Source organism: Eleutherodactylus coqui, chromosome 9 (assembly GCF_035609145.1).
Source record: "Eleutherodactylus coqui strain aEleCoq1 chromosome 9, aEleCoq1.hap1, whole genome shotgun sequence".
In the NCBI taxonomy this organism is placed as follows: Eukaryota; Metazoa; Chordata; class Amphibia; order Anura; family Eleutherodactylidae; genus Eleutherodactylus; species Eleutherodactylus coqui.
Genome location: NC_089845.1, coordinates 74,567,303 through 74,580,021, shown reverse-complemented (window position 1 = coordinate 74,580,021; position 12,719 = coordinate 74,567,303). Strand labels below are relative to the sequence as shown.

General features: G+C 41.5%; 1 protein-coding gene across 6 annotated transcripts in view; it reads right to left on the bottom strand.

Annotated features, from left to right (window-relative positions):
* Positions 1-12,719, bottom strand: part of PIEZO2 (piezo type mechanosensitive ion channel component 2) — a 346,396-nt gene that overhangs the window by 138,293 nt on the left and 195,384 nt on the right. For all 6 annotated transcript variants that reach the window (XM_066579538.1, XM_066579535.1, XM_066579540.1 and 3 more), the window contains exon 4: positions 2,168-2,210. In XM_066579538.1, the coding sequence (XP_066435635.1) occupies positions 2,168-2,210 (43 nt within the window). The remainder of the gene's footprint in view (positions 1-2,167; positions 2,211-12,719) is intronic.

Below are 12,719 nucleotides of genomic sequence, written 5' to 3'. Positions count from 1 at the left end.
ACCAGAAATACAGTCCTTCACAAAATTGCTCCCCCCGCTAGGCACTGGTCATACTGTAAGCACATAGCGCCGGATATAGACATATCTTTTTAATTCCAAACACTTGGCAGCCGTAGGAGTTTAATCAGTGAGGCATATTTACAATGTGATATTTTAAAATCGTTTAGAGTATATTTAATAAAAACAGCATCCTGTGATATGCTGTCAAATGGTAAGTCAATCAAGCCTTCATTTCAGACTACAAGGCGCTTGGATGCAGAATTTCTTAGCAGTTACTGGCTACACACTAAGTCTAGAACGGTAACAGAGCTTCTCATCAGTGCTTCCTTTGACTTCACCTTCCAGACATAGATGCTTTCTTTTAGCCTGGTTAAGTAATAAGAACTTTGTGCACTTCTCAGACTAAACATGAATGCTTTTTGTTACTCCTGCAAACTTATTTGACAACCAAATGTTTTTGTTGCAGACTTTATCCCTCAAATATTTGCAGGACCCAAATATAAGAAATGAGTCAGGTAACTGTTTACACATTCACTTGTGTCGCCACTTCCTTCAGAGCTTACAATTGTCCAAAACAGATTTCTCAGCCTTATTTATGAAAGTCTTATATAAAGGTCAAGATATTACCCTTATTAACTACTCAGACCTCTACCCTCATCTTTTCATCTATGGGAACAAAATGACACCTTGAATCTGTTTGGTTGCTTTGGGCATCAGTCTTACAGTCACATTACAAATTATTCCAATTTACTACAAACAAAAGCTAGCGGTACCGCCTATAACAAGCATTCAAATACAGCCATTTATTTTCGGAGCACACATTAGGCCATTTTTAACACGGCCAAGAAAATCACGCAAGATTTGTGCGTTGTGAGATGCACAGATCTCGCACAAATAAGAGCTAGATTGATTTTGGATGGGGTCATATATATTTACAGCATTTCCTATCTTTGGGCGTTCCATCGGAATGCCTCGCCCATTGTTTTCAATGGGGCCGGCAAAGCATCTCTGATAGGCCTCCAAAAATATTTCTCTGGCTTCTGACTATCTATGTGATTTTGGCAAACCAAAATGTAAGATTGTCTGAACAGCTATGGTCTTATGCACTGCAGGTCATAGAGCAGTGTGGCTTAAACCATGGCCTGCAGATAGTACATCCAAAAACACTCTCTGTGCCACGGCGTTTCAACCAGGAAGGTTATTTGGATGAGCTGATGGAAACTCTTGCAGACAAGAAGTCGCTTCCAGTGCGACTATAGGACATAGATGCGACTTTTCCCAAAATTCAGCTTCTCAGTTCAGGAACATCTAGCACTTCTTCTCAGTCAGGTCAACATAGAGGTTCCAGAGGCAGAGGAACATCAAGCTCAGCATCATAAGCTTTTCAATAGATTTTCATGACTAATCTGTTAAATGGATACTAATATAACTTATGGATGACGGATCAGTTAAAACGAATACCTAACAGTGGCATCCATCACCCACAGGCTACAAAAGAATCAGATTAATGGATATCAAGAAAAAGCTCACAAGGTGTCCATTAATCAGATTCCATATTAGTCTATGGGTGATGGATGCCACTGCTAGGCATCCATCACAGCCGTAGTTTAATGTATTCGATGGGAGCTTTTCACGGCACATATTCTAAAAATAAGCAAAAGCAAACAAGATGTGAATGGCCCCTTACTTTTTGACTATTATTTACTTGTTTGCATCAGATAATGTTGACTTTTATAATATTGCACTATTATCCTATAACTGTAGTGCTGAACTTACTGCTGGTGTCAGTACTGAGTAAACCTTGTAAGCAACCTGATAGAGAGAGCACATTTTTATTTGTCTTCTGTACTAAAATTTGTTGAAAACTCAATAAAAAACTATTGTCTCAAAAAAAAAAAAAAGAATACCGATGTGCTTCTAATAAATTGGATGCACGACTCCTCTTAGCCAATACCTTTTTCTAAACCCTTTTTAGAACTGAAAAGGAAAGTGCAAAACTGTCTAAAACATAATAAATTTGGCACGCTCCGTGTACTCCACTTTGGTGTAATTTTCACATTATGCGTAATGAATCTCCCCAAGGATGTACAGGATAGTGCAGGGATTCTGCAATATTCTCCAGTACTATTATAAATCTGCTAATAGAGAATATAAATGTGTTACATACCTTTCAAATCCTATCTGTCGAAGTGTTTTCTCCCATGTTGTACCTAAAAGGAAGGATACAAGAAACGTTAATGAAGTTTCATTTCTCAAAATTGTGTAAATAAATGTATAATAAAAGAAATGCACCGACTCATGGGGGTTTCACACGAGCAGATAGTGATTGCAGATTGTGCGCGATTGATCTGCAGTAGTGCATGAATCAATCTAATGCTTGGATTACGCAGTTTCGCTTACATTAGCGGGCCAGAAGTGCGTAATCCGCTCGTGGAAAATAGAAGGCATATCCTATTTTACCGCGGAATTCGCAACCATAGAGCCCATTGTGCTCTATGGTCGTGGATATATCGGCAGCCCATACACAATTACATTGCATATAGGCTGTGGATAGCCACGTCATCGCCAAGCAGTAGTGCTGGAAATACAAACAACAACAAAAAAAAGCTGTACTGCACATGACCGCCTGCTTTAGTATGTTGTCATAAGCAGTGCATAACATGGCCGTACGTAGGATCACGGCCAGGCTTATGGCTGGAATTTGCTGCAGGTCTCCACAACAGATTCCGAATACGGCCATGTGAGCCCGTCCTTAAAGTTGGCAGCTCTGCCCATTGCGCAGTGTTGGCTGAGTCCTATTAAAGTACCAACCAAGGACACTGAGTAATGTATGGAGCTGTCTGCTTCCTGCAGCAAGACAACTAGAAGTGGGACAAACCCTTTAATATAACAGAAGGCAGAAATCTTAATTTCAAACTGGGCCTTATAAAATGACCAGTGACAGAAGGGCATATTCCTTTAATATTAACGCTGCCAGGGGGCGTGCCTGTTACTGACAAGACTTCTTCCTATGCCGTTATTTGCCATGGGGAAAGGCAAAAAAGACAAAACTAAATCTGCTGTGAAAATCTGACCAGCTGCCAGTAGTATTGATTTGGTACTTGATTGATACTTCTTGTAGAAGTATTGGAGGTAGATGAATGATGAGTGCTCTGAGGCCTACCATGAAGCGTGATCATATTCTGCCTTACTGCCTGGCCCTCCTGTTTGTGAGTGTTCTGGCAGTGCAACATCTTTCCTAACATCCAAGCTCATTTGGGGTCTTCAGTAGACCTCAGGGTCCTCACTGGAGAAACATTCTCTCCTTCCTTGATTGCAATACAATAGCCATCAATCAGGATGACAGATAATTACCACAGCTGGATGATTGCATGGAACTGACTCCTATTTCCCTCCTTACTATGTCTTTGCTGTGCCACGATACATCCACTGAGCCTTTCAAACATCCTTAACTTCTCCTCTAAAGTCACCTTCATGGTACACACCTCTAAGCTCAGGAAATATGGAAGCTACTTTAATTCTGAAGTAATAATGTTCCCTAAGGCCCCCTTATAAAGTAACAATGCCTAAGTGATCTGTTAGAAATAATAATGTTCCCCCAAGTGCCCCCTGATAAAGTAATAATGTCTTCGTCATAAAGTAATAATGTTCCCTGAGTGCCCTTATAAAGTAATAATGCCCCTGAGTGGCCCTTTAAGAATTAGTAAGGTCCCCTAGTGGTTCCCTTTAAAGTAGTAATGGTAATGGTCCTCTCATAAAGTAATAATGTCTCTATAAAGTAAGGCCTTAGTCACACGGGCGTTTTTTGCCGCGATTTGCGGATCGCATGACGGATGCGCATCCGCAAATTGCGTGACTGGGGCCGAAAAATCGCCCGAAAAAACTGCTTCTAGCCGCGTTTCAATAGAAAGGGACCGGAGCTGTCCAGCGCACTGAATTCAATGGAGCCGGCAATACAGCCGGCTCCATTGAAAGCAATGCGCTGCGGGCAATCTCACAATGAATTGTCAGGAGGGGCTTAAATATATAAGCCCTTCCCTGCAATTCATCCAGAAATGTGTAAAAATAAAAAAATATATATATACTCACCTTGTCCCGGCAGACGGAGTTCAGCGCGGCCGGCCGGCAGTTCTCCTGAACTGCTCAGAGAATGAGCTGCCTCTGATTGGTCACAGCCTGACCAATCAGAGGCAACTCTCACTCACACCCATTCATGAATTCATGAATGGGTGTGAGTGAGAACTGCCCCTGATTGGTCCCTGCGCTGAGCCAATCAGAGGCAGCACTCACTCACCCATTCATGAATTCATGAATGGGTGTGAGTGAGAGCTGCCTCTGATTGGTCAGGCTGTGACCAATCAGAGGCAGTTCATTCAGCAGGCGGGGATTTTAAATCCCCGACTGCTGAATACTACAGAGAGCAGTTCAGGAGAACTGCCGGCCGGCCGCGCTGAACTCCGTCTGCCGGGACAAGGTGAGTATATATATTTTTTTTATTTTTACACATTTCTGGATGAATTGCAGGGAAAGGCTTATATATTTAAGCCCTTACCGATAATTCATCCCGCGCTTGCCGGCAGCCCATTGCTTTCAATGGAGCCGGCTGTATTGCCGGCTCCATTGAATTCAATGGGCAAACATCGTTCTTCTCTGCCACAGCTGTTACAGCTGTGGCAGAGAAGAATGATTTGTCTAGTATATGCTCTCAGTGGGGTCGGCGCTGCTGCCGCCGGCCCCATTGAGCGCATATAGAAAAGAGAACAGGAATCGCAGATCGCAGATAGGTGCAATCTGCAATTTCTGTTCTATAATTTATCGAACGAGCGCATAAAAAGCGCTCATGTGCAAAGCAATGGTTTTATAAAATCGCCGGACGCATGCGCATGCGCAAATCGTGTGAAAAGACGCCCATCTGACTAAGCCCTAAAAATGTTAGTTAGTTAGTTATCTGCTAGGCACAGGCAATGTGGTGTAGTGAGATCATCATACTTCCTGCACTGGGATGCTGACATTGAGTGCGTATTGCCAGCAAGCTGTGGCCTAAAATACAATAGTATGGCAAGAAGCCTATGAGCTCTTTTACATGGAGCCCATGTTTAGATTCTGGCAATCCAAGGAGAATCTGAATGAATTGTTCCGTGTAAAAGGGCCCTATGGCTCTCTGATCTATCATACTTTTCAGAAGTAAAATCGTCCTGTGGACAATGATACAGTGGAAAACTGCGCTCACCAAGAGATTCGGGGCACCAGGCTACAGTTTTGGGACATGTACCCTAGACACCTGGTGCTAGCAACTCCCCTGCTGACCTCTTAAATAGTCTACTGAATTTATTCTTCTCCTTTCTAGATTGTCCTGCTACAAACCTCCTACGTTTGCCTAGAGCTACCAAATTGACCAGAGCCCCTCCATCTCTCGTACTATACTCCAATATGTCCTTTGTTGCATCTCTATTTAGATGGACAGCTTGGCTTTCCTCAAGAGCATGCACTCCAACAGCCCTTTTACATTTCAAGAAGCGCGCTTGTAAGTCCTCCTAACGCCAGAGGGTACAAGCTTCTAGGTAAATCCTTTTTGTGGATCATAACTGAGGTTTACAATATTATATCGCTTTACTGATCTTCAGAATTTAGTTCAAAAAACTAAATTGCATCTACTTTTTCTTTCCTTATTTTTCTACATAATAAAGCATTTTTAATAGGGAAAAAAAGTTTATAATGTTTTTTTCTTTTTTGAAAGGCCTTATTTGGGCCTTAAATATGGAAAATCTTACTTAGGATACTGTAGGTCATCAATACTAGATTTATGGGGGTCCTACATCTGGCATTCCAAGAATCAGCTGATTGAAGATGCTGCTGCACTCAGGCGAGCAAGGCGACCTCTTCTTTGACCTGTGACCTTTATCAGTCACATGGACTTTCTGCAGCTCTGTCCCATTCAAGTTAATGGAACTTAGCTGTAATACTAGGCAAGACCGCTATACAATGAATAGCAGTATGCAGGGTATACAAGGAGGAGGTAACAGCGCTTGTCCAAGCACCAGGGCACTTTCAAGAGAACTATATCCCCACCGATCTGATATTAAAGACGTATGATAACGATATGTCATCGAAGTTTAACTTTCAGATAACCCCTTAAATATTTTTGAACTTTTTAATGAACCTTTTTTTTTTTACCTTTTTTTTTATTCCCACTAGGGACCCATAAATGGTATAATGCACTGTAATACTTATGTACTGCAATGTATTGTGGCTGTCAGTGTAATGCCAGCAGGCATTCTATTAGTAATATGGTAGACCTGATGGCCATTTGTAGGGTTCTGGCTGCCATGACAACCTAACAGTACTCCACGACCGTGTTGCCAGGAGCCCTTTGGGTTGACAGAGGGAGTCACCTCCATCTGTCTAAACACTTAGAAGCCGCAGCAACTACAGACCACAGCACCTAAGGCCCCTGTCACACACACACCATTTTTTACCACAATTAGTGCGACATCCCGACTGCCGCGCTATCCGTGATACAATGCTCCCATTGATTTTAATGGGGCCTCACAAGCCTGTGCTCAATCTTCTAAAGCTGTCTGTTCTATTTTGTGCACTTTTTAACGCACCCCATCACCTACCACAATGATGGGGTGCGTTAAAAAGCGCTTCTAAACGCTGTACCTCGCGTTCAAAAACACAGCTCAAAATCATGGTAGAAATGCCACGATTTCGAGAAATATTTTCCGAATGCATGTCTGAGAGTGGGCTTAGGGCTCAAACATTTGGAATCCGAGTTATTTCCAATCCTGGAAGTTTCAGCAACTACATTACTTTTTCATGTCAATATCTAGGAGAGTTTTCTTGCCTGCTCTTTTTTCAGTAGTAGGTCATGAGACAGCATCTTTCTGAATAGTCTGCCACACTTATTTAGCGTGACTATAAGAATAATACACTTCTTTATATCTTTGGCAAAGCATTGACTTTGGCATGCAAATGCATCTCATGGGCAGAGATTTTATACTGTTCTTCACAATTCCCTGTGCATGCAGCATTACTTTACCTCACACTGAATAGTACTGCACATACAAACATGTAACTGTAATATTCCCTTTACATCACAGTTAATTCCATGTCATGTTAAATTAACAGGAAGGTGGAGAGACCTCTAACTTTTTCATGTCCTGTTGTTAGAGAAATTTAGTTCCAAGAACGTCATCTTTCAAAAAAGGGCACCAGAAAGATGTGTGCAGCTGGCCCCAACCAGATAGTCCGCACGCCAGCTGCAGATTAACATCTATATCAACAGTAAAAAGGTGGAAGAAAAAATTCCTTCTAATGCTAGAACAGTCAAACATCAGCTTCATCTATGTATAATTACCATTGCCAGATTTACAGGCTAATGGATACAGAATGCTACAACCTTAGATCCCTCCTATGACTATGTATGCAAAGAAGTACACAATATTAAACACATTTATTGTACTGAACAAACACCAAATCAGGTCAATGCTTGCCTGGCACTACGTGGTTAATTGCTTTGTCTGTGGTGTATTGGGTCCCTTTTTTATGAGCCAGAACAAAACAGAGTCACCCCCTTATAATGAGAGGCTAGAAAAATTGGGCTTGTTCAGCTTAGAAAAGAATGACCTCTTCGAGCTGATCCCATTTATGTGTCAGGTATATCTGTGATCATTATAAGGAACCAGCGAATTAGATACTTTCCCAAGGACTTTACAGACAATGAGGGGACATTCCTTACAGGTGGAAGAAAGGCGATTTAGACATCAATATAGGAAAGTTTTTTCCAGTTAGGGCTCGTTCACACAACTGTATTTGCGTGTGCCCTCTTTGACCACGTAAAACGTAGTAAATGGAACCCATTCATTTCAATAGGTTCATTCACATGAGCATATATTTTCGTGCAAAGTTCGATCACCTTAAAAAAATATGTGGCATGTCCTACTTTGGTGTGTATTACGCACTGCGATGGGGCATTAAAGAGAATGCGCCAGCGCAAATACAGAATGCATACACAGGAAACCAATGTATTCATTGCATATTTGCACAGCAAATACATAGGCCCTTCTGTGTATTTTTTATGTTTGGAAATATGCATTGTATTTGCATGTACAAAAAGCCGAGCGGGTGAAAGCAATTTTCGGTCACATGAATACACAGCGTATTTATGCGACTGAAATGAGCTTACTCCGTGTGATCGATTCTTTAGTGTAGTCAGGCTACGGCATGCACTACGTATAACAAGTTGCAGTAATGGCAGACACTATGTATATCTAAAACGCCAGCTCACCGCACGGACACAACAACCGTCAGGTGCACGGACAGCGGCAAGCAATAGAAAACAGAACCTCTGGCATTTCCGTGGATACCAGAATAAAAACAGTATTTTATTTAGATATTTGGATAAAAAACATCTTCCACAAAAAATTTCTTCGCTTTTATTGAACATAGTTCTTAATCATAGCAATAATGGCAGACACTATGTCACCATTTAAAAAGGTCTAGATGCTTGTCTAATAAATAATGGCATTAAGGGTTTTACTTAATCTAGCAAATAATGATGTATAGTGGATTACAATATGATTGCACTCCATGAAACACTCTTTTTTTCAACCTATGCAACTATGAAGCAAAGAAAGAATTTTGTGACCACAGTACCAGAACCAGATAAATCTTACAATAAGCTAAATTAACATTTAAAGGCTTTATTTGGGTCACAAACGTAGAATTACAATACAGTGACAATTGCATCCCGTATTAATTAGCTTGTTAATTAGGTATTTGTGTTGCTTTATAAGCATCTTTTTCTGCCCTATAGTACATTGTCTAACTAAGTGAAAATACAAAAAAAAAAGCCCTTTAATTCCAGACTCTTCGGGGAGAGCTGACAAAAATTCCAGGTACAGTGACTTTTTGGAATATGAGTGGTATTTGTGAGACCTGCATATGTACGACTGAAGGAAGAGGTTTTACTGTAACAAGATGTAACTAAATATGGTGTACAATATGAGCCAATGTCTTGAAAAATAACAATTCTGTTGCTTCCTGTTTATATGAATCAACGTGGTTTACTTAAAACACACAAGCATAAAAAGCTGTTGCTGGGTGTCTAATAATCCCTAACCATAAATAGTAATGTAAACAAGGCACGATCAATGTTTCATGAAAAACAACATCTTAACTTGGTTTGTGGGTTATAAAGTATCAGTTTTATCAAATACAAGTAAGGCCACTCTCACACGACTGTATGTAAATATGCTGCATTTTTTACGCAGCGCTTCACTGCTTGCAGAGCTGCATTTTTGTGTACATTTCCCTGTTTTTACTGCGTATTTTTGTGCAGTAAAAACGTAGACAACCAAGCTGATGATGTCAAAACCCATTCTCCGGCCCAGCCAATCAAGTTGCGGGCGTTGCTTGTAGGCATGCAGCTTGTCTCCACCCATTCTTCTGGTGGAGACAAGATACAACAGTACCGTCAGAACCCTCCCCCCCTCCACCCCACCCTGATGGCATAGCAGCCTGCATAAAAAAATGCAGTAAAACATAGTATAACACGTGCAATTCCATATTTACTGTGTTTCTTACACAGCCTATTCATTTCAATGGGCGATTTATGTGTGACATACACGCTAAAATGCAAAAAATAGGACGTGTGTGATTTTGCACGTGTAAAGTATGCAGCACAAAAATGCTAGTGTGAGAAGACCCATTGAAATACATGGAGGACTAGAGCTGCATATTTCGCACCCATTAAATACTCAGCAAAAAAAAAATTGTGTTAGAGTGGCCTAATACCTTCCTCCATAAATTCTGGTAGTCTCTAGTTAGTAATTCACAATTAAACCACTTTTTTGTATGAGTGTATTGCAGGCACATAAGGACAAGTATTCCAGTCCAACTGTGAGTCTACTGACCTGGACTCAGAGCAACATAAGCAATCATGCATACGGTCCGGCCCTGTCCATGAAGCTAATGCGGCAGTGCAGAGTCTATACTGCTCTTTAGGCCATGTAACCCCTCTATACCGCCGTAAGGCTCGATTGATTCTGTGTGTACAGAGTTATTCTCCCCTAAAGGCAAAGCCACAATTTTTTCTTTGCTGTTGGAATCATTTGGATTCTAACAGAGAAATCTCTCTCTATATATAAAATCAGGCACATACAGAAATATAGTAGAGGCCTTGTAAACTTCTATAGCAGCCTTATTACAGCTCCATACAAAATAGTGGTATAATATATATAATGTATGCATTAGCTCTTAGTTGTTAAAAAATAAAAACAAATTAAAATGAAAAAGCAGCGCCAGAGGAAAAGATTTGCTGTAAAGGGTATTCACATCTGATACATTTATGGCATGTCCACAGGATGCGCCATAACATGTCTGAGAGGCGGAAAAAATTGTGTAATAACAAACTGGACTGCATGACCTTCTATAGATATTTTCAAATAAATGAGCAAGATGAGTGAAAACACCGTATACCTAAACATAGATTTCTATTAATGTTGATAAATTACCTAATGTTAGTGTCAAAATAACTCAAGTGAATGCATGTGCAGATATGCCGCCATCCGATGGACTTACAACATCCAGAGGATCAGGGTTAGAAGTCCTGTTGTGATTTATAACATATGTTTCTTAATGAATAAATGGGAGTATAACAAAGAAGGAGTGAAAAGATACCTCAGGTGTAGATGCAGTGGCCCCTCATGCCTCATAAACTTAGTATACCATATGCGGTAACCCCTAATCTGTGATATTAACGTGGGGAGATTGCCCTAAAAAGTGTGACCCCCCATATACCTCTGGAACCAGCCCTGATGTTCCTAAGCCAAGACACGGTCAATAAAGGCCAATATTCCTATGTATTTGTCCAGATGAGCAGATTGTCATGTGTTGTGTTAGAAGGACAGTATGTGAGACAGCAGAACAAATACTCTGGATCATAACTGTACTTCTAGTTCCAGTACTTTTGATCAGTGACAAAATTCTAATCACACAGCACCTCTGCAAAACCCCACTCTCATGGCACACCAGGGTGTCACGTACCATGGTTAGGAATCACTGCTCCGGACTTTGTAAAGTCTGCTGGATGGTGGCATATCTGCAGACATACTTTATTGAGTTATCTCGATATTAACATTAGGTATTTCATCTAAATGCATTAAATGCTAAGTTTTAGCGAACATATGATAGGTATGAGTCCCACTGCTACCACCCACCCCTCTCTCCAGAATAGGTATCCCTAAGCCCACCTTTGCGTACCTCTGTGGCCACTAGAAGTGTTCAAGAGTTATGGTAATCCTGGCCACCAGTGATTGTAGCATTAGGATGACTATTCCCATTTCAGCCACGGTTGGGTGAGGAATATCCCTTTAAGATCTACATACTTAAAACTGTCTACCATATTTACACTAGTGATTGTGTAGCGAATAGAGATGAGCGAACGTGTTCTTCCGAGCTTGATATTCGTGCGAATATTAGGGTGTTCGGGATGTTCGTTATTCGTAACGAACACCATGCGGTGTTCTGGTTATTTTCACTTCCTTCCCTGAGACGTTAGCGCGCTTTTCTGGCCAATTGAAAGACAGGGAAGGCATTACAACTTCCCCCTGTGACGTTCAAGCCCTATACCACCCCCCTGCTGTGAGTGGCTGGGAAGATCAGGTGTCACCCGAACATAAAAGTCGGCCCCTCCCGCGGTTCGCCTCAGATGCCGTGTGAGTTAGTGAGGGACAGTGCTGTTTGTACCGGAGCTGCTGTAGGGAAAGAATTGGTAGTTAGTGTAGGCTTCAAGACCCCCCAAAGGTCCTTATTAGGGCCACTGATAGCTGTGTGTTGGCTGCTGTTAGCAGTGGCAATTTTTTTTTTCTCAAAATCGCCTCTGCAGACCGTTGCACCCGGCATTAGGGACAGAAGTGCTGCATAGGCAGGGAGAGTGTTAGGAGTGAGTGTAGCCTTCAAGAACCTCAACGGTCCTTTCTAGGGCCATATTTATCCGTGTGCAGTACTGTCCAGGCTGCTGTTAGCTGTGCTGCATTTTTTTTTGCTTCTCAAAATCGCTTCTGCAGAGCATTGCACCCTCCATTGATACTGCAGGGAAAGAATTGTATAGGCAGGGCCACAACACACTTATTATTCATAGAATATACGCAGTGCTGCCTTTTGCTTGTAAAACAAGTGAAAATAATTCTATTTGTCCGGCCTCTGTCCGTCCTAAGGGCGGTGGACACGTGTCGGCTGCGTGTGACACCTTTAAAAATCATACGCACCCAGCTACGTTTTACTCCTGGCTTCGCCATTTGCTTTCCTTAATTGGGAAAAAAAATACCTGCTCTGCCACAGTTAATAACTCTGCTACCCTCACGTTCTGTGACACATTAGCAGGGACACAGCACAGTTATTAAACTTCTCATGTTCATAGAATATACGCAGTGCTGCCTTTTGGTGCCAAAAAACGGAAAATAATTCTATTTGTCCGGCCTCTGTCCGTCCTAAGGGCGGTGGACACGTGTCGGCTGCGTGTGACACCTTTAAAAATCATACGCACCCAGCTACGTTTTACTCCTGGCTTCGCCATTTGCTTTCCTTAATTGGGAAAAAAAATACCTGCTCTGCCACAGTTAATAACTCTGCTACCCTCACGTTCTGTGACACATTAGCAGGAAAACAGCACAGTTATTAAACTTCTCATGTTCATAGAATATACGCAGTGCTGC